We start from the raw sequence: 26945 nt of genomic DNA, 5'->3' as shown, positions 1-26945 counted from the left end.
CTGTTCTCACACCTCTCTCAGAACACAGGCTACAGACTCATCCTCCACCCTTGGCAGGTCTTCAGGGCTCCCCATTCCACCTGGTCTGAGAGCAGGAAGTTGGCATGATGGGCTTGTCAGGTGACCCAGGGTGTGGCCGAAGGAGCCAGGAATCTCCACTATATAGCCTAGCTTTCAATCTGGTCCTGCAGCTCCGGGACCTGCAGGTGAGAAGGACTGAGGTTCTCTGCAGAAGGGGGACAACTAACACCCTCTTCTGGATCTGGGTTTTAGACCACCTCTTTACCGCTACCTTCAGACCCCTGGCTACCCCATCCATTGCCTTTGATCCTGACCTCCTCATCTCATGCCCAGCCTCACCCCCCACCTCAAACCCATCTGGTCCTATCTATTCAGCTTCCCTTCCCACTTGAGCCCTCCTTACACCCAGGTGGTCCTTGTCCTGAGACTGTCCCTTCTGTTCCACCTGGAATGGTCTCCAACAGGACAGCATCCTCTGACCTCCCTCTCCCCCTGCTGCAGGCATGGGATCCCTGTGGAGCTGGTGGGCCCTCTGGGCCGGAGCAACCCTCCTGTGGGGTAAGTCAGATCAAGCCCCCATTCATGTCTGGGAAAACTCTGCTTGCCCAGGTCAGCACCCTCAAGTTTTGGCCCCTCTCAGTGCCATCCCCCAAGGCTAACTTAAATGAGACAGAAGCAGCTGAAATTGAAGAGGCCCTTAGGTAATGCAAGAAATACGATAGAATTCATTTATGCTTCTCTCTCTCTCATTCACACACACAGACACACGCACGCACGCACGTATGCACGCATGCACACACACACTGAAGAGCCCCCTACCCTCTGGTTCTCACAGACACTCTGTCCACATTTCTACAATCCCTTTCCCCCTCCACCCGCTTCACACAAATCCCCTAGTCATATTAGGACAGAAATTATACAGATTGAATGGAAACTTCATTTAGAACTTCAGTTAGCCAAACAGCTTTTCTTGAAAAATGTAAATGTGTGCCACTTTTGAAAGGCTCCAATCTTTCATATTAACAACCAGAAAAAGCTGTTTCAGGTGGAGCGTGGTGCTCCAGGGTCCACAGTCACCTTCTGGACTATCTCACTCATTTCTAGGCCTCATCTGGCCCTGCTGCATTTGAGTTCAAGAGCACTGTGCAAAGCGCTCAGGTGTTGGGGCAGCGAAAGCCAGAACGGCGGCGTGTAGATGAGGGCTGCATGAGTGAGGAGGGACGTGGGAGCAGAGGGGGAGTTATTTCAAGAGGTTCTCAGGTACAGGCCGGCGGGCTGGGTTTGCAAGGGGACGAATAAGTGGACCCACACCTGCGTTTTCTTAAGGGTTGACCCAGGAGGCCACAGTGAACTCCAGGAACACTGGTGGGGAAGAATTCCTCACGGCCTTCCTGCAGAATTACCAGCCGGGGTACGGCACGGCCTCTCTCCACCTCTTCATCTCCAGTCTGTCAGAGAGCATCGCCTCTGTCACCATCCTCAGCCAGGCGGATGACACCTCACAGAAGGTCACAGTGAAGCCTGGGGAGTCAGTCGTGGTCAACATCAATGCCAAAGCAGAGATGAGTGGCAGCGGCACTTTCCGGCATGCGGTAGTGGTCCACTCGGACCACCCCGTCTCTGTGCAGGCATTAAATGCCAAGCCTAGAACAGCGGAGCTAACCTTGCTCTGGCCTGTTGGAGCCCTGGGCACAGAGTACTTCGTGCTCACACCCCCTGGCATCTCTGCCCAATATGTGAAGGAGTTTGCTGTGGTGGCTGGCAGAGCAGGTGCCTCAGTTACTATCAGCTTGAAGGCAGGAGTGACATTCCATGGCACTTTCCGTCCAGCTGGTAGTACGTTAACTGTGACTCTGCAGCCTTATGAAGTAGCCCAGTTACAGAGCACAGCAGATCTCTCCGGATCGAGGGTCACAGCCAGTAGTCCAGTGGCTGTTCTTTCCGGCCACAGTTGTGTCCAGAAGCACACGAACTGCAACCATGTAGTGGAGCAACTGCTACCCACATCTGCCTGGGGAACCCACTATGTGGTCCCCCCTCTGACCTCCCAGTCCCGCTATGATCTAGCCTATGTTGTAGCCAGTCAGACCACAAAACTGACATACAACCATGGGGGCACCATTGGTTCCCGGGGCCTCCAAATGGGTGATGTGGCTGAGTTCGAGATCCGGCCGACCCGGCCACTCTACCTGTCTGCGGATGTGGGCATCCAGGTTGTACTTTTTGGCACAGGGGCCATAAAGGACCAAGTGACCTATGACCCTTACCTGGTCCTGATCCCAGATGTGGCAGCCTACTGCCCTGCCTATGTGATCAAGAGTATGCCAGGCACTGAGGGTGTGGCCCTGGTGGTGGCACAGACAAAAGCTACCGGGGAGCTAACCATGGATGGGCAGGCATTGGGAGCCAAACTCACCTGGGTGGCTGTGCCGGGCAGTGAGTTCTCCTATGCAGAAGTGGACCTCGGCACTGCTGACAAGATGCACACAGCTGAGGCTTCCACCAGCTTTGGGCTGCTCACCTTCGGGCTGGCCCAGGCTGTGGGCCATGGGACAGGAGCTGCCTGTGGACAGAGTGAGTGATGGGAAATGACCCCTGGCCTCCTGGCCATGCCTTCCCTACCTGTTCCTCTTTGGCTTCCTGATTTAGTCCACCTTTCTATCTCATGTCTATCCTCCATGGCACACTTCCTTAATTCCTCTCGGCCCCTTCCTACCCCTACAGAAAATCATCCTAAATATTTACCAGCAAGAGTGACTAAAGGCACAACCATCCGTAGCACTGCATCAGGAAGCTCCTACTGGGCACGCTATCGGTTTGTGACGAGCTTATAAAAAGGGTCCTGGGGAGACCCAGGAGGCCAGGGTGGAGGGATCTTTGGGAAGGGGCTGGTCAATATTTTGATACCTCAGCAACTGATACAGTTATACCTGTTGCTAACTGCAGTACTGCACGCCTCATGGAGGACTGTTGATGCTCAAAGTCCGGAGATCCAAAAGTACTAACAGTGAGGACCCTGGGACGGGGGTGTCTCTGCACTCCAGCCTCCCCGGGTGCTTCATGTGCTTTGGCATGGTTAAGGGACAGGATCTGGCCCTGTGTGTGACCTCAGGCTCAGCCCATTCAGAAGATGCCAGCAGGTAGCTCAGGGGGGGTGAGAACCAGGGCCAGAGCCAGAGGGCCTGGGGTTAAACCCCAGCTGTGCCTGTGTGACCTTTGGCCTGTCACTCCACCTCTCTGGGCTTCAGTTTCTGTGACTCTGAAGTGGGGATAATGCCTGACACCCCCCCCCCCCCGACACACACACAACAGGACTGTGGTGAGAGTGGAACAAATTAATGCACTTCCTTGCGGCGGAAGGTCAGGGCGGTGCGGGGTGAGCTGTTGCCAGGGGGGTCAGAAGGAGAGAGTTCTGAGGGCTGGAGGCTCACCAGGAAGGGCTGCTTCTTCCCAGACTGTCTTCTTCAAACTGGGAACCTAGACCAGGGCTTCCTTATCCTGGCAAAAATGCCACCCCAGTTCAAAGGGCACTTACAACATGTGTGTATCTATATGTATGCACACCCAGGCATGCATGTGTGTGCGGGTTTGCATGCCCAGGCATGCATATGTGTGTCTGTGTATTTGCGTGTATGCAGGTGTGCACACCCCAGCACACATGTGTAGAGGCCAGGGATCATTGCCAGGCATCCTTTTCTGATCCTCCCCATCTTGTCCATTTGTTTTTGAGATTCTGCGCCTGGAGCTCTCCATCAGCAGAACTGGCTGACAGCCAGCCCTGGGACCTGCCTGTCACTGCTCCCTTCAGTCTCACTGAGCTAACACCAGTGCATGCCACCGTGCCCAGCTTTCACACGCTTTACCCACATCCCCCGTCCTGTCCTCCATTTCCTGTCCTTGTTCATTCCAGCAGATGGAAAGACAAGGAAGAGGGAAATGGAACCAGGAACAGCTGAATGTTTCAATGGCTGCTCCTGGTCCCTCTTCACTCCCTGCCACTCCTCTGGCCCAAGCTGTGTTAAACAGTGAAATCAGAAACCCTGGGGTGGGGCTGAAGAGATGGCTTAGTGATTAAGGACACTGGCTGCTCTTCCAGAGGTCCTAAGTTCAATTCCCAGCAACCATAAAGTGGCTCACAACCATCTGTAATGAGATCTGGTACCCTCTCTGACTACAGGCAGAACACTGTATACCTAATAAATAAATAAATCTTTAAAAAAAAAAAAGAAAGAAAGAAAAAGAAACCTGGGGTGTCAGGAAACCCAGAGAATCCCTCTCCATGAGACTGCAAACCTCAGTTTCCATGCCTGTAAAATGGGTGGTTGTGAGCCAACTGCCCATCGTCCACACTGAAGGAGGACCCCAGGTTTCTGACCTAACTCTCTTCCCTCCCCAGCTCGGCTCTCCCCAGCAGAGGCTTCCTGCCAAGGCATTCAGTGTACATCCGGGCAGCGCTGCCAGATGGTGAGTGGGAAGGCCAGGTGTGTGGCAGAGTCCACAGCTGTCTGCCGCGCCCAGGGTGATCCCCATTATACCACCTTCGATGGCCGTCGCTATGACATGATGGGCACCTGCTCCTACACCATGGCTGAGCTGAGTGGAGAGGATGAGACCCTGCCCGCCTTCAGTGTGGAGGCCAAGAATGAGCACCGTGGCAGCCGGCAAGTCTCCTACGTGGGCTTGGTCACCGTCTACGCCTACAGCCACTCGGTGTCGCTGGTTCGTGGGGAAACTGGCTTCGCCCGGGTAAGTGTTCAGAGTTGAGTACCCATGAGCCACCAGTCAAAACCAGGAGCCCAAGCCCTGCCCTCAGACTCCAGAGTCACGGCCTTTCTGTGGGTGAGGTGGTCGGGAACTGGTGAGATAGGAAATCCAGTAGCATTTCTTTAAAACCTTCCTTCACTAACTCCGCATCTAGAAACGTTAAGGACGTTTAGTTTAGTGACTGGTTAGGAAGACGACGATCAGACGCTCTTTGGAAAAGCACAAGGGAAAAGAGAAAATGGAAAGGGAATGATGTAACTGTCCAACAACGAAGGATCTCTAGTGTTAACAGTCACCACTGGTGATGCTGTGCTGGGGCCAGGTCTGCTTCTGGGTACATTCTTTTCTTTTCTTTTTCTTTGGTACATCTGTCTTTAATGCTTACAGCATCTTTTTGAGGTGGCATTGTATTGTGAGCGGGCACAGGTGAGGAAAGAGATTGAAGGCCCGAGAGCTAGGTCTTCCTAGGAACACTGGAAATGGACACATGCAGTTGGCGGCGGGTCTCTGTGCTCAGTCTGGTACACATTGCTGTGCGGTCAAAGCAGGAGCGGTTATCCCCCTTCCCCACCATGTCACCATGGAGCGGGAACGTCTCTAAACAAGTCACTGGGCAGGTTGAGATTCCCTTGTCTGAGATGCTTGAGGCCAAAAATGCTTCAGATTTTGAACTTTTAAAGATTTTGGAATATTTGTATGTCCATACTATGATGGGACTCAAGCCTAAACACAAAATTCATTTAGGTTCCATACATTCCTAACACAAAGCCTAAAGATAATTTCATACATGGTGTTCAGTGCACACATTTTTAAAATCTTATTCATCCTCCTTTCTGGTATCAGGGACTGAACCCACGTGTAATGTCTTCTTAATGCTAAAAAAGTATCAGATTCATCTCATTATTTCAGATTTCAGATGTTTGAACCAAGGGTAGGTAATTTAGACAGTGAGCGCTTGTATATCAGCCCCCTGCATAGACTCTCAACATTTTAATTATTCTTCATTTACCACAGATACCCATCTGTACATTCCTGTCAGATTGACAGGCTCATTTTTTATGTACTTGAAACTCAATTACAGACATCAGAAAACATCAACAAAATGACTTCAACATATGTATCATTAACTAGAATGCAGTGTTTAAATAATTTTTGCTTTATTTTCAGATAAATATATATATTTATATTCAGTGACACAGCACCCACTTAGACTCTGAAAAAAAATGAAGGACTGGGTGTACAGTCAGGGCAGAGCACTTGTAGTTTCTGTTTTAATTTTTATTTTAGTCAGAATCTTGCTACGTAACTCTGGCTGGCCTGGAACTCATAGTGTAGGCCAGCATGGCCTGAACCTCACAGAGATCTGCCTGCCTCTGCCTCCCGAGTGTACCACCACACCTGGAAAGCCCCAGTTTCACTACACACACATCCCCCCACCCCACAAAACCAAAATCATATACTATAAGTATGCACTTCAACTGAGTTTTGACAAACGTGTAACAAAAACCCCGTTAAGATAGAGAATCTTTTCATCACCTTGGATGATTCCCTACCGCAGCTTTCCAGATGGTCTTCAGGCAATGTCTCCTGCATATCACTGTCTTGATTCTTTTCCCTCATAGGTTAGTTGTGCCTCCCAGTGCTTGGGAGGCAGAGACAGGTACCTCTGTGAGCTTGAGGCCAGCCTTGTCTACATAGTGAGTATAGAGACTCACAAAGAACTTCATAAAAGGGCATAGTATAAAACTTATAACTTGTGCATAGACATCATCTGTTGGTTTTTTTCTCCTTCACACAAGAAACTACTTCTTTCGGTCCTTTTAAAAAAATATTGAAGTTTTTGAAATGTGATTATTGAATGCCCCCTCACAAATGCCAGCTGAGTGCCATACTACTGGGCTACATTCCAGCTCTCTTCCTTTCGTTTTGAGACAGGGCTCACTGGGTTACCCGCTGGCCTTACACTTGCAGGCCTCCTATCTCCTCCAGAATAGCCGGGGCTCTTATTGGTCCTTCCAGGCTTGACTCAACTCTCCCTTCTCTGGGGAGACTTCCTTGGCTGGCAGAATTCGGTACAGCCTTTTCTCGAGGCTTCCAGTCCAGCCGCAACCCTCTACAGAGCCTCCTGAGTCCTCAGCTCGCACTGTTTGCTCATGCTGTGTGGCTGCTTCTTCCCCTGTGGTCTTCCAGCACGGACAGGGTCAGAAAAAATGAGCTTATTTCATGGCCGTTGGCAGGGGTGAGGTGGAGGACAGACATGAGGCCCTTCTAAAGTGAAGGTGTGTCACAGAGCAGAAAGACAGCCAACTACTTGCTTCTTAGAGAGGGAGGAGGCATTCGGGAGCATGCACCACTTTGCCCACAGCTCGGAATGTGCCAGTGCTTGAGTTATAGCTGCCCCTGGGCAGAGATCTTACTATGCTGATTGATATGCCACCGTGGTGGTTTAATGGGGCCAGCCGCCCTCCGGCAGATTTGCTGGTCTTGACTAGTTCTGCCCACAGCCTCCCATCTCTCACTCCCTAGCTCAGGACCATGAATCCTGCTGGTTTCACCGGTTCCCTGCAGCTGCCCCCTGCTGCCACCAGACCTGCCAGCTTCCTTCCTCACACTGGCTTCATGCTTGTAGCCAGCCTGCTCTTCTGCCGGGCACTGCTGGAGGCGCTGCAGAGAAAGCCATGAGGTGGCCTTTAGTGGCTCAGACAGATGGAGGGTGTGGGACACTAGCACGCTGTGGGAGAAGGCGAGATGCTGTGGGGACTGGGAAGCAGAGGAGGAGAGACAACAGGAAGGGTGATCAGGGGTGGCCTCACTGAGTCGGGGACACCTCGGCAGACATTAGCTGGGGAGGGGGTCTCCATGCACATCTCGGGGAAGAACACCTGGGGAGGGGGTCTCCATGCACATCTCGGGGAAGAACACCTGGGGAGGGGGTTCTCCATGCACATCTCGGGGAAGAACACCTGGGGAGGGGGGGTCTGCATGCACATCTCGGGGAAGAACACCTGGGGAGGGGGTCTCCATGCACATCTCGGGGAAAAACACCTGGGGAGGGGGTTCTCCATGCCCATCTCGGGGAAGAACACCTGGGGAGGGGGTCTCCATGCACATCTCGGGGAAGAACACCTGGGGAGGGGGTTCTCCATGCACATCTCGGGGAAGAACACCTGGGGAGGGGGGTCTGCATGCACATCTCGGGGAAGAACACCTGGGGAGGGGGTTCTCCAGGCACATCTCGGGGAAGAACACCTGGGGAAGGAGTTCTCCATGCACATCTCGGGGAAGAACACCTGGGGAGAGGAGTCTTCATGCACATCTCGGGGAAGAACACCTCAGGCCACTAGAGTGCAAGGGCAAGCATCCCTGGGCTCCGCTGGGAAGGACAAAGGAAGGGCAAGGAAGGAGGGTGTCCTGTGTGACTAGAGCTGGGGACTTGAGTGGAGGAGATGAGGTCTGAAGGGGAGATAGTGCAGGGGTCTGACCGATGCCGCCTCTCTGCAGATCGACAATCAGCGCTCCCGTCTCCCTGCCTCCCTGAGTGAGGGTCGCCTGCGTGTGTACCAGAGTGGAACACGAGGTGTTATAGAGCTGGACTTCGGGCTGGTGGTCACCTATAACTGGGATTGCCAGCTGACAGTAAGCCTGCCCAAGCGCTTCCAAAACCAGGTGTGGGGGCTGTGTGGCAACTATAATGGAGACCCTGCCGACGACTTCCTCACACCTGACGGGGAACAGGCTCCGGATGCCTTGGAATTTGCAAATAGCTGGAAGCTGGATGATGGGGACTACCTGTGTGATGATGGCTGCCACACCACTTGTCCCTCCTGCACTGCAGGCCAGACCCAGCACTATAAGGGAGACCGTCTCTGTGGCATGCTAACTCTGTCCACAGGCCCCTTCTCTGCCTGCCACGAATTCCTGGACCCCAAGCCTTTCCTGGAGGACTGTGTGTTTGACCTCTGTGTGACTGGAGGGGAACGCCTCAGCCTGTGCCGGAGCCTTAGCGCCTATGCCCAGGCCTGTGCAGAACTGGGTGTCTCTGTTGGGAACTGGAGGTCAACAACCAACTGCCGTAAGTAGCACCTAGGATGTGAAACCCATGGTGAGGGCCAGGGAACCCCCTTGCATTTGCTCAATATCTGAGTCATGATTGTGATTCAGCCTGATGCTGGACAATGCCAGAGACACAGGTTGGCCAAGACATCCAAGCTTTGCCAAAGTTAGCCTAAGGTTGGGACAGACACATCATTGGACAGGGAGAGTTTGGAGAGATTGGGGGTTGAGATAGAGAAGGCACAGGCATGGGTAGAGGAGTAGGAGGGATGGGATGGAGAGAGTCTGGAGAAATTGGGGATTAAGATCAAGAAGTCAAGGGCATGGGTAGGAAATGAGAGGGATGGGGACAGGGAGGTGATGAGGGAAGCCCCTGGGCCTGGGCAGGACTCTGCTTTCTCCTGAGATGGAGGTTGGGGGTGAGGTACGTGTTCTGATCCTGCATTCCCAGCTCCTGTGGCTGCTGTGAGGAGCAGATTTGGGACAGGGGACCAGGACACCAGGCAGGAGTCTGTTGTGGTTCATGGGCTGTGGAGACAGATTCTGGGTGGCTTTGACTACGAAAGTCACAGGGTTTGCCCACTGACTGGTTGTCCAGGGATGGCATAGAGGAGGCCATTGGGACCTGAGCATCAAGAAGTTATGAGTGCCATTAACTGAGGGGTGTGGAGATCTGAGGAAGCGGCTTTGTCCGGGGGAGCCCCCACCCTTGCCTGACCCAACGTCTGTCCTTCCGCAGCCCTGTCCTGTCCAGCCAACAGCTGCTATGATCCCTGCAGCCCTGCCTGTCCAGCCTCCTGCAACTCAGAAGCTGCACCGGCCAACTGCTCTGAGCGCCCTTGTGTGGAGGGCTGCGTGTGCCTTCCAGGCTTTGTGGCTAGTGGTGGTGACTGTGTGCCTGTGTCATCCTGTGGCTGCACCTTCCAGGGCCGCCCCCTGGCCCCTGGTCAGGAAGTGTTTGCTGACGACCTTTGTCAGCAACGCTGCACCTGTGATGCAGCCACCCAGAAGGTGATCTGCAGGGACACATCAGGATGCCCTTCTGGGGAGCGCTGCCGTGTGCTGAACGGCCTCCTGGGTTGCTACCCAGACAACTTTGCCAGCTGCCAGGCATCGGGAGACCCACACTACGTGAGCTTTGATGGAAGACGCTTTGACTTTATGGGGACCTGCACGTACCTGCTGGTGGGCTCGTGCGGCCAGGATGCCGCACTGCCTGACTTTAAGGTGCTGGTGGAGAATGAACATCGAGGAAGTCAGACTGTGAGCTACACACGAGCTGTGCGGGTGGTGGCCCGTGGTGTCGAGGTGGCTGTGCGCAGGGAGTACCCCGGAAGAGTGCTGGTGAGCGCCCCAGGGTAGGGAATTGGGGGAGGGTATGAATCCCCTGGAAGGTTGGTGGCTGCAGTTGGGATGGAAGGGGCTTATTTAAAAAAAAAAAAAATCTTGTGGTTAAAGGGGAGGCCCAGGAGGCAGGCAGCGCCATCTCTCCTCAGCTCTGACTCTCTGTAGCCTTTGCATTTTTCTCTGAGAAAGGATGGGGGAAAGAGAGGCTTCATCCTGGAGCAGCAGCAGCAGCCATTGGCTGGGGAGTTGTGGAGCTCTGAGGACCTCATGTCTGCCTGGTCTTTAAAAGATGCCTTGGTGCCCATGAAGTGCCCAGTAGATGGTGGTGGTTGCTGACTGTCTTCTGAAACTTGAGAGTTGTAGACTTGTAGACTTTCTGGAAGATGGTGGCTCATAGAGCGGATGGCATATGGAATGTCGGTATCTAGCTGCATGTGCTTGTTGGAGGATAACCCAGAGCCTCACCCGGCCTCTGGGAGCAAGATGGAGCAGCATTGACAGTGTCAGGGTGGCCTTCAGAAGGGCCCAGCCCCACTGAGAGTAGAGAAGCACTCACTTTCTCTGTAGACACCAAAGAGGAACTGGAGAAGCGAGGTGCCGGGTGTCCACATGATGGCTGACACTTACAATAAAGACTCCACTAGTTGGAGTCTGGCCCATCCCCTGGATCGAGGAATAGAAACATTGGAAATGGTTGACAGAGAGGACTTCCTGTGCTCCAGGCCCCATGTACCCCTCACACGCTTTCACTCCTAGTCTCCAAAGCAATCTTAGAGCGAAGGAAATCGTGCCCATAAGTAAGTCCAGGGGCTCCAGATAAGGAGAGGGAATAATTACTCATCAGTATTTGTTCTCTCACCCCTCTGACGTGGCATTTGCCCAAGGCTTGTCTCCTAATACCTAACACACATCATGTTACCACTAACTTCAGTGGGCTAAAGGAACAGCACGTGTTCATTCATCTCCTCTCCAAAGGAAGCAAGGAAAATAGTTCAACTTTGGCTGAAAAAAACCCAAAAAACTGAAACACGGAGAGGTTGTGTTGTATGAATCCTAAATGGTCTTACAATAAAAACCCAGAGCCAGATATTGGGGTAAATGCTGAAAGATCAGAGAGGCAAAGGAGTAAAGCATAGCCACGTCTCACCTCACCGACTTCACGAATCCTCAGACTGAGTGACCCTGAGTCCTCAGCCGAAATGCCTCAGGTCCTGTCTCCTCCTGCCTTATATGCCTGTCTCTGCCCAGCCATTTCACTTCCTATCTCAACCCTCCTAGTGCTGGGATTAATGGCATGGGTGCTTCCCAAATACTGGGATTAAAGGATTAAACAAAGCCACCACTGCCTGGCTTTGTTTGTCTCCTAGACTAGATCAATCTCATGTAGCCCAGTGTGGCCTTGAACTCACAGAGATCCAGACAGATCTCTGCCTCCTGAGTGCTAGGATCTGAGTTGTGTGCCACCACTGCCTGACCTCTGTGTTTAATTCTGTGGCTGGCTCTGTCCTCTGATCTTCAGGCAACTTTCATTTCTTAGATTAAAAATGTCAGCACAAGGTTAAGTCACCTACTGAGACACAGTTGTGTGATACTGAGAAGACCTGAGTGAGTCTGAGATACCCACGAGCTAGAATTTGGAACCCTGCTGTTTTGCTCAGGAATTCATACTTTTAAAAATGATTTTATTATTTTTAACTGAGGGGCATGGGTTGTGAACATAAGTGGCAGAGGACCCAGAAGTATGGGATCCCTCTGGGCTGGAGTTACAGGCAATGTGCTACCCACCATGCATGCTGGGAACTGAAGTCAGTCCTTGAGTCCTCTGTAAAAGCAGTTCATGCAGCTAACTACTAAGCTACCTCTCCAGCCTGCGGGAGTTTATTAGGCAAGACATAGAACAGACAGGGAGGAAAGTAAAGCTGGAGTAGGTGACGAGCAGCAAGGATGCTAATGGAGCTTGAGTGGAGAGATCAGAGACAGTGAGCAGAGACGAGGTGGGACTAGCTATACCCGAGCTTTTGAGTTCAGGTACGGCCTGGAGAACAGGGAAGACACCACCAGGTCAAGGTGGCATCTTCCAGGCAGAGGGAAGAGCAGATAGGAAGGCTGAGGCTGGGTCGTCTCGAAGAGACTAGAGTAGCACTGAGATGAAGAGAGCGTTCCTGTGAGTAACACTGGGAGGTGGCATACAGAGGCAGGAGGAATTGTGGGTCAGAAAGGTAGGCATGAGTGGGCCAGGTGGGTAGAGAGCTTAGTTTTGAGTAGACTATCCAGGAGACATTTGCCGCTGTTTTAGAACTGGGATGTGGAAGCGAGTGAAAATGTTGCAAGCAGGGGTACAGCAAGTACAGGGGCCTCAAGTCTGGACTGAGCTCTGTGAGTTCGAGTCCACGCATGGTTGGAGATGCAGGGGCAGGGTTGTGCTGGGAGACTGACTAGGGAACATTGGGACTCAGATCATCTAGATCATTTGAGGCCGCCATGAGAGGTTTGGCAGTGAAAAGCTGGCATGCAGAGAGCAGGCTGGGAAGTGGTGAGTGCTGTTCCAGAAAAAACTCAGAGGAGGTAAGGGCTGGAAAGTCAGAGACAACAGAGGCTGAGTAATGATGGGTAAGGTGCTGGCAGGCCGAGGTCTAGCAGGACATTCCGTGTGAGAGGTCTGACCTGCAGGCAAGTCCAGAAGGATAAAGCAAAAGCAGCAGGGTTGGTGGATGGTGTTTAGCCCTTGGGGCTAGACTAAACGGGAAAGCTACCTGGTGGGTTAGTCACTCTTCTTTCCACGGCCCAGTGCCTGACAAGAAGCAGCACAAGGAGGGATTCATTTTGGCCCGTGGTTTGAGGGGATACGGTACAGTGTGGTAGGAAGACATGGCTGCTGGCTCCGTGCTAACTGGATGTGAGGAGAGGTCTGCTCACATCTCAGTGGGCCAGAAAGCAGAGAGAGGTCAGTGGGCTATATCCTGTAAAACGTTCCTCCCAGCTTTGTCCTTCTCTAAGCTTGGCCCACTTCTTAAAGGTTCAAAGCCTCCCAATGCAGCACCATCAGCTGTGGATGGTGTTCAAACACTTGTGCCTGTGGGGACGTGCTCAAGTAGGTACCAGGGAGACAGGTGAGGCCGGCTTTGAAAGCAGGAGGGACTTGGATCTCAGTTTAGAGGATAAGGAGCACTGGGTGATGTGCTAGGCAGAGGGAATGGCCGTTGTGAAGCCCTGAGGTGGAACCAAGGAGGGTGGGGTGGCTGGAGCCAGCTGAGTGAAAGCACGAATACACTGACCTGTTGTTCTTCCCGCATCTCTACCCAGGTGGATGGCATCCTTCAGTACCTGCCCTTCCAGGCTGCAGGCGGGCAAGTTCAGGTGTTCCGCCAGGGCAATGATGCTGTCGTGCGCACAGACTTTGGCTTGACTGTTACCTACAATTGGGATGCTCATGTGACTGCCAAGGTGCCCAGTAGCTATGCTAAAGCTGTGTGTGGGCTCTGTGGGAACTTTAATGGGGACCCATCTGATGACCTGGTTCTGAGGGGTGGAGGCCAAGCTACCAGCGCACTGGACTTTGGAAACAGCTGGCAGGAGGAGATAATACCTGGCTGTACAGCAACTGATCCCGGTGACTGTCCCCAATTGGACTCCCTTGTGGCCCAGCAACAACAAAGCAAAAAGGAATGTGGGATCCTTGCTGATCCTGAGGGTCCCTTCAGGGAATGTCACAAGTTGCTGAACCCCCAGGGTGCTCTACGTGACTGTGTCTATGACCTCTGCCTGCTGCCCGGTCAGCCCAAGCCACTGTGTGATGCCCTAGCTGCATATGCTGCTGCATGCCAGGCTGCTGGGGGCACTGTGCATCCCTGGAGGAGTGAGACGCTTTGCCGTGAGTACCAAGAGTGGCAACCTGGGATTGGGTCTGATGTTTGTTCATTAACATACGAGTAGCATCGTTTAATCCTTATGGTGCCTGGTGAGGAAGGTACTGTGATTATTCCATGGAAGAGTACCAACTTGCAGCTCTATGCCTGCACTTATGACAGCTAGGAAGTCACAACAGCATGCAATGACTCTGGGGACTGAGCATGTATGGTGATCTCAAGTCAGATTGCCGGCGTCCGTGGTCAGTCAGGGAGAAGCAGTGTGCTGCATTTAGAATGAGCCCGGACCCCTCTGCAGTTGTCCATGGTCCCGTCTCCACACTTAACCCATGTACGTCTCTGCTTCAGATGTGGGTGCGGGAAGGGCTGGCAAGCAGTTTTGCTTGTCTTTTGCAGAGATTTGGAAAGCCATGTACCCATTCCTGAGTTTTAAACTTGACTTGAGGATACCCTATACTGCACATGTTTAGTGGGTACATTAACATGCAGCTTGACTAGCTTCCAGCATGAGGCCAAACTGTGTAAATGCTGCCAGGTTCCCTGCCCTGGGAGGGAGATTTGAACTCTGTGAGTGGAATATGCACCTCCAGCCGCTCCATCTTAAGTGTAGATAATTGCAAACACTGAAACTCCCAGCAAGTGGTAATCTTTGACTTTTAAGAGCCTTTCATTGTGGGAAAAGTCGAACCTACCACAAAGCATGCTAGGACAGTAGACCCTTTACGTCCATCATCCATTCCACAAAGATCAACATGGTATTATCATTTAAAACTACTATTACAGTATTTGTGTGTGTTGTGTGTGTGTGTGTATGTGTGTGTGGTGTGTGTATGTGTGTGGTGTGTGTGTGTGTATGTGTGGTGTGTTATGTGGTGTATCTGTGTGTGTCTGTATGGTGTGTGTGTGTGGTATGTGTGTGGTGTGTATATGTGTGTATGTTTGTGTGTGGTGTGTGTGTGTGTGTCTGTGTGGTGTGTGTGTGGTGTGTCTATATGGTGTGTGTGTGTGGTATGTGTGTGGTGTGTATGTGTGTGATGTGTCTGTGTGTTGTGTGTGTGTGGTGTGTGTGTGTGGTGTGTATGTGTGTGTTGTGTATGTGTGTGTGTCTGTGTGGTGTGTGTGTGGGGTGTGTGTGGGGTGTGTGTGTGGTGTGTCTGTGTATGTCTGTATGGTGCATGTGTGGTGTGTGTGTGGTATGTGTGTGGTGTGTATATGTGTGTGTGTGTTTGTGTGTTTGTTTGTGTGTGTGGTGTGTGTGTGTGGTGTGTATGTGTGTGTCTGTGTGGTGTGTGTGTGGTGTGTCTGTATGTCTGTATGGTGCGTGTGTGGTGTGTGTGTGGTATGTGTGTGGTGTGTATATGTGTGTGTGTTTGTGTGTGGTGTGTGTGTGTGTGGTGTGTGTGTCTGTGTGGTGTGTGTGTGGTATGTGTGTGGTGTGTATATGTGTGTGTGTTTGTGTGTGGTGTGTCTGTGTATGTCTGTATGGTGCGTGTGGTGTGTGTGTGTGAGGGGGTGTATATCTATGTGTGTCTTTATAGTGTGTGTGTGTGTGTGTGTCTGTGTGGTGTATGTGTTTGTGTTTGTGTGTGTGTACATCTATAAAATGAAAGCTACTGCTGGAGAATGGTGGAATGCTTTGCTTGAATGTCAGAGGTTCTGAGTTAAAAGCAAATGTAAGAAGCAGGAGGAGAAGGGCAGGAGGGAGGAGAAGGGTGAAGAGGAAAGACAATATCCACAGATACACTGCAGAGATTACTCACGTGTACATGTGTGTGCATATTTAAAACATGCATTACACGAAATGTATACACAACTTGGACAGCCATTAGAGATAATCACAAATTTCAGTACTATTAGAATCAAATATCAATGGACAGGATCTAATAAAATGTGGTAGGAATTGTTCTTCTGGACCCACTGAACGTACAGACATCTTGCAGCTGGGTGACTTGCTTGTGTGTATAAACATGTATATGGGGGGCATCCACTGTGTCCCTTTGAAAGAGTTAGTGATCATGATGGCCCTCTCTCTGCAGCACTGACCTGCCCACCTAACAGCCACTACGAGCCATGTTCCTACGGATGCCCGCTGTCCTGTGGAGACCTGCCAGTGTCCCAAGGCTGTGGCACAGAATGCCGGGAGAGCTGTGTTTGCGATGAGGGATTTGCCCTCAGTGGTGAGTCTTGTGTGCCTCTGGCCTCCTGCGGCTGTGTACACCAGGGCACCTACCACCCACCAGGAGAAACCTTCTACCCTGGACCTGGATGCGATTCTCTTTGCCACTGCCAGGAAGGTGGCCTGGTTTCCTGCGAGCCCTCATCCTGTGGCCCACATGAGGCTTGCCAACCATCCAATGGAGTCCTGGGCTGTGTGGCTGTGGGCACTACCACCTGCCAGGCATCAGGAGATCCTCATTACATCACCTTTGACGGCCGCCGCTTTGACTTCATGGGCACCTGTGTGTATGTGCTAGCGCAGACTTGTGGAACCCGGCCCGGCCTCCACGAGTTCACTGTCCTGCAGGAGAATGAGGCCTGGGGCAATGGGCAAGTCAGTGTGACCAAGGCCATCACAGTCCTGGTGGCCAACCACACCCTGCGACTGGAGCAGAATCAGTGGAAGGTCAAGGTGAGAGCAGAGGCAGGGTGTGGATGGAGGCTCCCTTGTGGGGAGAGTGTGCAGAGCTCCCGGAGAAAATGGCAAAGTGGGGGTCCCAATTAGAGGAGGTATTGTGCAAAGTCCAGAGAGAGGAGGCCAGGAACTGGGGACCTTTTCCAATATGGCTATAACTCTTCTTCTGTCCCACTGACTCTTTCCTCTTTCCTCCCCTCCCTTTCCCTCCCCTCTCCTCCCCTCCCCTCCCCTCTCCTCCCCTCCCCTCTCCTCCCCTCCCCTCCCCTCTCCTCCCCTTCCCTCTCCTCTCCTCTCCTCCCCTCCCCTACCCTCTCCTCTCCTCCCCTCTCCTCCTCTCCCCTCCCCTTCCGTCCCCTCCCTCCCTCTCCTTCCCTCTCTTTCCCTCCCCTCCCCTCCCTTCCTCTCCTCCCCTCCCCTCTCCTCCTCTCTCCTCTTCTCCCCTCTCCTCTCCTCATAGGACACTTGTCATTGGACTTGGAGTCCAGCCTGATCTACGATTATCTCTCTTCAAGACAATAACTCTAATTACATCTGTTGATCTTTCTCCAAATATGGTTGCTTTCTGAGCTTCTTGGTAGACTTATCTTTTTATTTATTTCTCTGTGTGTGTGCACGTGCATGTAAGTGACCACAGAGGACAGAAGGGACATCAGGTCTGCTGGCATTGGAATTACAGGAGTTGGGAGCTGCTGGATGTGGGTGCTGGGGTCTGAATCCTGGCCCTCTGACAGAGCAGTAGATGCTCTTAACTGCTGACCCATCTCTCCAGCTTCTGGGTAGACTTGCCTTTTGGAAACCACCTCTCCACCCACTATAGACACTATTATTATACATATTTTTACAAATATGGAAACTGAGGCCTAGAGAAATGAGGTCACACGGACTTCAGTGTCAGGTAGGAACATTTAGGGACTGACTGCCTCTGAAGCTTGGCATTCCCTGCCTTCCAGGTGAACGGCGTGGACATGAAGATGCCTGTGGTGCTGGATGGAGGCAAGATCCGTGTCTCCCAACATGGGTCTGATGTTGTGATTCAAACTGATTTTGGCCTGCGAGTGGTCTATGACCTCGTGTACTATGTGCGGGTCACCATCCCAGGCAACTACTACCAGCAGATGTGTGGCCTGTGTGGAGACTACAACGGCGACTCCAAGGATGACTTCCAGAAGCCAGATGGCTCTCAGGCAGCCAACCCGAGTGACTTCGGTAACTCCTGGGAGGAGGCTGTGCCCGACTCTCCCTGTGCGCCAGTGCCCCCCTGCACAGGAGACAGCTGTGGTGCTGAGTGCAGCCCTGAGCTGGAGGACAAGTATCATGGGGTGCAGTTCTGCGGGCTGCTCACCAGCCCCACAGGGCCACTGGCTGCCTGCCACAAGCTGCTGGACCCCCAGGGTCCCTTGGAAGAGTGTGTCTTTGATCTCTGCCTGGGTGGCGGCAACCTGAGCATTCTCTGCAACAACATCCATGCCTACGTGAGCGCCTGCCAGGCAGCTGGGGGAAAAGTGGAGCCATGGAGGACTGAAACTTTCTGTCGTGAGTTACGGGACATTGAGGGGTAGGGAGCGGGGAGGGTGGCATAGAGAAGTAGACTCCCCACCCCCACCCTGCACTCTGATCAGCCTTTTCTTCTCACAGCAATGGAGTGCCCCCCTCACAGCCACTATGAGGTCTGTGCAGACACCTGTTCCCTGGGCTGCTGGGCTCTCAGTACCCCACAGCAGTGCCCAGAAGTGTGTGCCGAGGGCTGTGAGTGTGACTCCGGCTTTCTGTACAACGGCAAAGCCTGTGTGCCCATCCAGGAGTGTGGCTGCTACCACAATGGGGTCTACTATGAGGTAAGGACAGCCATCTTACAGAGCCCAGGACCTCTTCTGGGCACACCCTCCCCCCTGCTCATTAGCACTATAGCCTTTCCACCATTCAGTCTCTTGAACATCTATCTCTGTGTTCACTTCTGTCCACCTGCAACCCTGCTGTGGTCCATTTGTCCTTTCCAAATCTCCACTTTCGCTTCCTTTGCTATACCCTCCCACAACTGTGGAAAGATCTTTTAAAACATGATTGTGGGTCCCGAAGTTTTAAATCCTTCACTGCCTCCCCAGATCAACACTCACCTTTGAATCCCAGATCTGAGCAGAAGTGTTCTTCCAGGTCATGAGGATGAGATTGTTTGTTACACCAGGTGCTCACGCCCTCCGCTGCCCCATTCTCTCCCGCAGGGAACCCTTTGGCTTGAGCGTGTGTTTGCTCAAGTCTGTCTCGCTTGCAGGAGTGAGGAGTCTCTGAGGACAGTGCTCCCTCGTGAATCGCAATAGTCCTGGGAGCAGATGTGTGCATGGTGCTTATCATGAACTTATTTTATTATGTCTATACATCACACCACACACACACACACACACACACACACACACACACATTCATGTTGTGGGAATTCTCAAATGTGCATTTGCTGAGAGACTACTGGAAGGAATCACTATACTCCTTTTCATCACTTAGCTTCAGAAACAATCAGCTTTCCCCCCAAGCCTAGCTTCATCTTTACTCACTTTTCCAAACCAGTCTGCATTATTGGAGAGGTCCTTCTGTGGTTGCATCCCTACTTTACACATACTATTAACTCAGTTCTACTTCCTCAGATTGGTCCTGTTCCTAGCTGTCCCTCACAGGTGAGGAAGCTGAGGGATAAGGAAGTTAAGCTGTGTTGTTCCATCACATGGCTTGGAAACGGTGGAACAGGCTCAACTGGGCAATGCGCTCCGTAGCTTTTGCTCTGACTGACTAAACTCTGCTCCTCCTAAGCAGCGGCAATTCAGTGCACATTTTGGAAAGAATGGGTGAATAAATGAATGAAAATTAATGAATAAATGAGTGAGTTAGGCCTCAAAGCCACACTGGGCATCTGTTCCATTGACAATGGACCACACTGCTTAGTGCTGTCCCTCAACCCTCTCTGTCCCTGGAACACTGGTGACGCCAGAGTCGGCACCCCCTCTGGTTACTGATGGCATGCTCTCTGTCCCCACAGCCAGACGAGTCAGTTCTCATTGAAAATTGCCAGCAGCAGTGTGTGTGCCACTCAGGAGAAGGCATGGTGTGCCAGGACCACAGCTGCAAGCCAGGACAGGTGTGCGAGCCCTCAGGAGGCATCCTGACCTGCGTCACCAAAGGTGCTGGGCAAGTGGGGCTGGGCTGGTGTGGGGGACACAGGACAGGGGCTAGGAGCTAAAGGTGACATAATTTCATGGTGAGAGGTGCTGAGGGCTGTGGATTGAGGTATCAGACCTTGGACTGGGATTCCAGGAGCCAAGGGCAGGGGTCATCCAGTCTGGGTGTCAGGGAACCTTAAGGCATTTGAAGCTGTGGGAACCTCAGGGCAAGATTTTGATGGTGGATGTCAAAGGCCTTGGAGGACTGCAGGGATGGTGAACTTTTTCTCAAAGGCCCTATGGTAAACACTTAAGCTTGCAGGCCACAGAGCTTTAAGCACAACTTGTAATGTCAACCCTTATGATATAAAGCGACCAGAGACTATGTGTATGAAGGGACAGAGCGGCAACACAACTGTATTTGCAACAACAAGCACCAGGTGGCCCATGACTTCTTGCCCACTGGCTCATTGGATTAGGTTGGGCATTAAAGGGCAGTTAGGAGAAATTCGTCATTTTAATTTCCATTTCCCTGATGACCAAGGACACTGAACTCTTTTGTGTATTTGCTGGGAAAGCAGAGCTCAGCGTTCTCTTAGAACACAGGGGTACTGGGCCAAGGCAGAGCCTTTCAAGTGGGTCTTCAGAATTTCTAAGGGTTCTGTCTTGGAGGATTCCTAGTTTAAGGCTGGGACGTAGGGCCTCCCTTGGGCTCATTTCCTAAAATGAGGGGCAGAGAATCCCCGAGGAGTGAAAAGTAGGAACTGGTAACTGGAAGGCTGGGCTGAGACTCCCAGAATGATGAACAGGACAGCAGAGGGTCCTGTCAGGAGAGGGATGCCACCTCTTTATCTGGATGGAGAAAGCTTTAGGCACTGAATGATTTGTGTGTTCGGGTGAGATCCAGGGGAGAGGATTTGCCTGGCATACACAGAGCTCTAGGTCCCCCGCACCCCCTCCCCCCCCCAGCACACAGAAGCACAGCTTTTTCTTTTCTTTTCTTCTGTTGTTTGCTGGTTGGTTGGTTGGCTTTTGATTTTGTTTATTTGTTTGTTTGTTTTGAGACATGTTTCTCTGTGTAACCCTGACTGTCCTGGTAGACCAGGCTGGCCTCGAACTCACAGAGATCCGCCTGGCTCTGCCTCCCGAGTGCTGGGATTAAAGGCGTGCGCCACCACCGCTGCCCCGCAGCACTGCTTTCTTTATGTCTACATTTTACTAACATGTGTCAACTACAGAAAAGAGGAGGGTTTGTGATTTCATTCCAGACAGCCTTTCATTACTCTGTTACTCCTCTTCCCTCTCATTCCCCTTCTCTATCGGCCCCCATCCCCACTTTCAAGTTTCACGTCCTTTTTCTTTCCTAACTTCTACATGTGATAGAAGACTTAGACTCATGACGTCATTGACCTCCAGTTCTCTCCATTTTCCTGCAAGTGACATAATCACATTCTTTATGACTGAGTATAGCTCATTTGGGTGTATGTACCACATTTCTGATCCTCTTGGTTGATGGGCATCTACACCGATCCCATGATACGCCGTTTTGAACCGTGCCATCACAAACATGGATGTACAGGAGTCTCTCTTGTATGGTTTCTTGGACTCCTTTTGGTACGTACCCAGGAGTGGTGGAACTGGGTCCTAGTTGGGGTTTTACTGGGAACTTCATACTGATGTCTACAGTGGCTACATCAGTTGAGGTTGCTCCTAGCAGCTGCTTGTTTCCTGATGATGGGCCTTCTGACTGGGCTGATGTGCTGATTATTTGTGTCCTTCATTTGAAGAGTGCGTGTCCATTTCCTGCTCACTGGATTACTTACTCTTTTGTTTTAATATGGTTTTTTTTTTTTTTTTGGTTGTTGTTGTTGTTCTTTATATGGTCTGGATGAGAAAGAGAAAACTTACTTGACCAAAGATAGTGAATTAAAAAGTAGAGAAAAAGAAAAGAGGACTAAAAATTAAGGGTTAGGACTAGAGAGATGGCTCGGTGGTTAAGAGCACTGGCTGGTCTCTCAGAGACTCTGGGTTCAGCTTCCAGCACCCACATGGCTGCTGGAGAGAGAAAGAGAGACCCAGAGACAGACAGAGAGAGTTTTGTTGTTTGTTCACTACTGAGACTTGAGCATGTTTCTGCCATCGCCCACCTCAGAGGCCGCTGCTCTTCTGCCGCCCTGGTCATTCTTCAGAAATGATAGCATTTAGAGTGTGGGAGCAGTCCACCACCTTCCCTCTCAAGTCACAGTTCTAAAGGGGACTGACTGCTTCCAGGTGAGGGCAACACAAACTTCACTGGAATCCCCACTAATCCCAAACGCTGCGGGATTTAGAAGGCTTCCACCCTCAGCCTGCCTCAGACCCGGGGGCAGAGGATCCTGCAAGGCTGGAGATGCAGAGCAAACTCCCATCCCCCGAAGTGCTGCTGAAACTCAGCTGGAAGCAGCCACCTAGTGTGTCTGGTGACTAGCTAGAGATCCCGTGTCCACCTGCCACAGGCCCCACAGCGCAGCAGCAGCCCCTGGAAGAGCAGAGCAGGTTGTCAGGACAGGGGCCCCTCCCCCAAGACTCCCTAGTGCCCTCTGCTGACAAAGCTTCCAGGCTGGTTTTGAACAGGAAACAGAGGAGCAAGTTTGAAGGCTGGATGCCTGACACAAAGCTGGGGCCACAGAGAGAGTAACATAAGTGGGGTCTTGAAAAAAAAAGGACAAGCCCGCGGAAATGAGACTCCTGGGGCTGGATGTGACACTCAGGAATGGAGCTTTGCACTGTGGGATAGCCAAGCTGAGAGACTTAGACGTGGGGACCACAAGCATAAGATAGGAAATTCTTGGACCACTAGAGCTGGCTTCTCAGGGTCTGATCTTACACACAGCAACTTCAGGGTCTAGGGCTTAGGTGTCAGGACACTGAGATCTGATCACACCTACAGCAACAATCAGAGCTGATATCCCCAGCACAGACTTAGACGGATGCTGGGAGCAGTCATGCTTGTGGTGGGCAGTCCCTCAATGTACTCTCTCCTCTCCCCACAGACCCGTGCCATGGTATCACTTGCCGGCCACAGGAGACATGCAAGGATCAAGGCGGTCAGGGCGTGTGTGTGCCCAACTACAATTCTACATGTTGGCTGTGGGGTGACCCTCACTACCACTCCTTCGATGGTTGGAACTTTGACTTCCAGGGAACCTGCAGCTACCTGCTGGCAGGAACTGACTGTCCTGGGCTCAGTGCTGAGGGGCTGACTCCCTTTACTGTCACAACCAAGAATGAGAACCGGGGCAACCCTTCTGTGTCCTATGTGAGACTGGTCACTGTGACCGCCCTCAATGTCAACATTTCCATCCACAAGAATGAGATTGGCAAAGTCCGGGTATGTTAAACACGATGGTCCCAGGAACATCCTGGGGAACGAGGCCAAATGAACCCTGATATTATTAGCAGTATTAGGAGCTGAAAAGTGTCAGTTTTCACACAGACATTAACCACGTGGGGAGAAATCACAGGAAATTAAGCATAGCCCTCTGCTAACAGCTCAAAGTAGACCCACGATGTCTGCCTTCATTTAGACTAGTGGTTCTCAACCTTCCTAATGCTGTGACCCTTTAGTATAGTTCTGCATATTGTGGTGACCCCAACCATAAAATTATTTTCTTTGCTACTTCATAACTGTAATTTTGCTACTATTATTAATCATAATGTAAATATGTGTTTTCTGATGGTCTTAGGTGACCCCTGTGAAAGGGTCATTTGACCCCCCCAAAGGGGTCACGACCCATATGTTGAAAACTGCTGGTATAGACCTAGATTTGAGCCCAGGGTGTCTTCTGCTGGAGGGAGACATCTAGAGCAGAAATTCACAGAGGAGAAGGACAGTGGGAAAGGAAGCTGACCCCATTGGCCTCTCTCTCTCCCCAGGTGAATGGAGTTCTGAAGGCCTTGCCTGTCTACCTGGCTGGTGGGCAGATTTCAGTGGTTCATGGAGGCTCCAAGGCTGTGCTGGTGACTGACTTCGGGCTTCAGGTCACCTACGACTGGAATTGGAGGGTAGAGGTCACGCTGCCCAGTAGCTACCATGGTGCAGTGTGTGGGCTCTGTGGAAACATGGACAAAAACCCCCAAAATGACCAAGTCTTCCCTAACGGCACAGTGGCACCCTCAATACCCACCTGGGGTGGCAGCTGGCAGATTCCAGGGTGGGACCCTCTTTGCTGGAATGAATGTCAGGGTTCCTGTCCAATGTGCCCAGAGGACCAAGTGGAGAAGTATGAGGGTCCTGGCTACTGTGGACCTCTGGCTCCTGGTACAGGGGGTCCCTTCGCCAGCTGCCATGCCCATGTGCCTCCTGAAAGTTTCTTCAAGGGCTGTGTGCTGGATGTCTGTCTGGGTGGTGGCATCAAAGACATACTTTGCCAGGCACTGGCTGCCTATGCTGCTGCCTGCCAGGCTGCTGGCATCAGAATCAAGGACTGGAGGACTCAGGCAGGCTGTGGTGAGTGGTGGGGACCAGGGCAAGGCTGGGCGGGCTCCACTCCCACCGTTTGGGGTCCTTCTGCTGGCTTCTGCTTGTCTCTGTCTCCTGGCTTGCTACGGGCCGCAGGAATATAAGTACTCAGCTGGTTATGACAAAACCACTACCTGGAGGGATCAAGGAATTCCTTTAGAGGAAGCCAAATTCCAAGGAGCTTTTGATGTTATTTGGCTTGTTATATATCAGCTGTCTTCTATTGTGAAAATCATGTGTGCCTTCATAGTTTTCCCAATTCATTCTTTCCTAAGAATTGCTAACAGTGTGGACTGATCACTATTTGGACATATACGTTCAAAGTATTTGGAGAACAGCCTCAGGAAAGGCTTCCTTCCCCCTAGCCCATCCATTTTTTGCCTTTCAGCACTGAAATCAGATATCTTCCTTAACCACATTTAACGACTAACCGGAATAACAGTCCAAACCACCACATAATAAGTCTCCTGATATTAAGGTAAATTGCACACGGAGACATTGCCTAGGTCAGGTGTACCTTAAGTAATAGCTTCGCACATTTAGCTCGGACCCTCCCTTTTTTATACCCTTACTAACTTTATAGGCCTCTAACTCCTCACCTAACCACTTCTAGGAATATTTAGATAACTTTCTGGGCTGACAGCTATGCACAGCCACAACCCCGGGTCAAGCATCCGGCCAGGTCCATCCCCAGATGGAGGAAAGTACCTTATCAGAGATACCTCTGTACTCTCTAAGAACAGACTTAAGCGTCCAGACTACCCATTTGAGAAGACCTGGTGGATGTGCCAATTAAGCTTAACTTTCTCCTTTCCAAAGTCTTATCTCTAGCTTTAGATCCACCCTTAACAATTAACTCAGAACTAAGGGTTCCAACTTACAGGTACATCTAGCTGTGATGGAAGTTGACTAGCCAAGTTGCCTAGCGATGGAGCACACTCACCAGAAACAGTGGGAGCAGAAATAGCTTAGAGATAGGGGTCAAAGGGATCAAAAGGCAGTTTTATTTTCAGATAAGGACTTAGGGGTATAAGGAGACAGAGAGGAAGAGAGGAGTGGAGAACTTGAGGACAGAGAACTGAGAGGGATAAGGAAGATTTTGACCAGAGAGAACATGTGGACGAGATGGAAGATGAGGAAGAGTCAGATGGGGAAGTACTAGCTGGGTAAGAACGAGATGAAAAGGACCTAGATGAGGCAGAATTAAGACCAGAGAATTAAGATAGAACTTAGAGGGAGCAGTAGATAAAGGTAGAGAGAAATCAGACAAGAAAGGAGCTAGGCACGAGAACAGAACTGAAGCTGTGTAGATAGGATTTTATCCCAGATAAATTAAAGCAAGTGGACTAAGGAGCTTGGTGTACTTAGATTCTTTTCCTGAAAATAATTCTCGCAGTTCATAGTTTATCTCCTGAGCCCCTAGGAAGTATAATATTAAGGCTGGTCCTTTAAATATTATACAAGACAGGCTGTCTCTGTCTGTGTCCCAGCTCATCTCTCTCTCCATCTCACTCCATCTGCTCTACTGTGTCCCAGCTTCCCTCCCTGACTGTCCCCTTTTGTCTCTGATGATGTCTTTCCCACTCCATCCCCAGAGACCACTCCAACACCGTTCTTCATTTCTCTCTCTCCCTTCATCTACCCACAGAGATCGCCTGTCCTGACAACAGCCACTACGAGCTCTGTGGCCCACCCTGCCCAGCCAGCTGCCCACCCCCTGCACGCCACACAACCCCAGCTGCGTGTGACGGGCCCTGTGTGGAGGGGTGCCAGTGTGACCAGGGCTTTGTGTTGAGTGCTGAGCAGTGTGTTCCGCTGGATGGTGGCTGTGGCTGCTGGGTCAACGGCACGTACCATGAACCAGGCACTGAGTTTTGGACTGATGCCACCTGCTCTAAGAGGTGTCACTGTGGACCTGGAGGTGAATCCCTGGTCTGCACATCTGCCAGCTGTGGGCCGGGTGAGGAGTGTGCCTTGTTGCCCTCTGGCCAGCTCGGCTGCCAACCTACAAGCACAGCTGAGTGCCAAGCCTGGGGTGATCCCCATTACATCACTCTAGATGGGCACCGGTTTGACTTCCAAGGCACCTGCGAGTACCTGCTGAGTGCACCCTGCCATGCGCCACCCGCAGGGACTGAATACTTCAATGTCACTGTGATTAATGAGCACAGGGGCAGCCAGGCTGTCAGCTACACCCGCACTGTCTCTCTGAGCATCTATGGCCTCAGCCTGACCCTTAGTGCCCGCTGGCCCAGGCAGCTGCAGGTGAGTGGGCTGTGGGCCAGGAGCCTCTGCTGGACAGGAGAGAATGAGGGATGGGCCATTCCCCAAAGCACCTTTCCCGGCCTGGCAGGAGCCTGATGCTGGGTTCAGCCTACAGCCTGTGGGACCAGGGAGGCTGGAAGCAGTGTCTTCCCCAGGCTCCGCCTTCCATTATTCCTCTGTAGGGTGGACTGTCAAAAGCACCTACTTGACGGTAGCATAGAGAGCCAGTGAGATGGTGTGAGGAGGGTGGTTCACTTCTGTTAATTCAGCTTTCAAGGACTGAGGTCAGAGGGCTGCAGAGACTAGCAGAAGCCTAGCCTGCGATAGTCATTCCTTGTTACAGGAGG

General features: G+C 51.8%; 1 protein-coding gene across 1 annotated transcript in view; it reads left to right on the top strand.

Moving 5' to 3' along the window:
- The first annotated feature begins 524 nt into the window (after positions 1 to 524).
- Positions 525 to 26945, top strand: part of LOC131924092 (IgGFc-binding protein-like) — a 36447-nt gene continuing 10026 nt past the window's right edge. Inside the window, exons 1-12 of the mRNA XM_059279316.1 lie at positions 525 to 579; positions 4418 to 4767; positions 8287 to 8857; positions 9578 to 10182; positions 13489 to 14056; positions 16088 to 16680; positions 17637 to 18219; positions 18322 to 18521; positions 19712 to 19853; positions 22865 to 23202; positions 23748 to 24321; positions 25982 to 26598. Of these exons, the coding sequence (XP_059135299.1) occupies positions 525 to 579; positions 4418 to 4767; positions 8287 to 8857; positions 9578 to 10182; positions 13489 to 14056; positions 16088 to 16680; positions 17637 to 18219; positions 18322 to 18521; positions 19712 to 19853; positions 22865 to 23202; positions 23748 to 24321; positions 25982 to 26598 (5196 nt within the window). The remainder of the gene's footprint in view (positions 580 to 4417; positions 4768 to 8286; positions 8858 to 9577; positions 10183 to 13488; positions 14057 to 16087; positions 16681 to 17636; positions 18220 to 18321; positions 18522 to 19711; positions 19854 to 22864; positions 23203 to 23747; positions 24322 to 25981; positions 26599 to 26945) is intronic.

This window comes from Peromyscus eremicus, chromosome 1, assembly GCF_949786415.1.
Source record: "Peromyscus eremicus chromosome 1, PerEre_H2_v1, whole genome shotgun sequence".
NCBI classification, from domain to species: Eukaryota; Metazoa; Chordata; class Mammalia; order Rodentia; family Cricetidae; genus Peromyscus; species Peromyscus eremicus.
The sequence above is the reverse complement of the archived record's forward strand: the minus strand, read 5'-3'. Positions and strand labels throughout refer to the sequence as shown.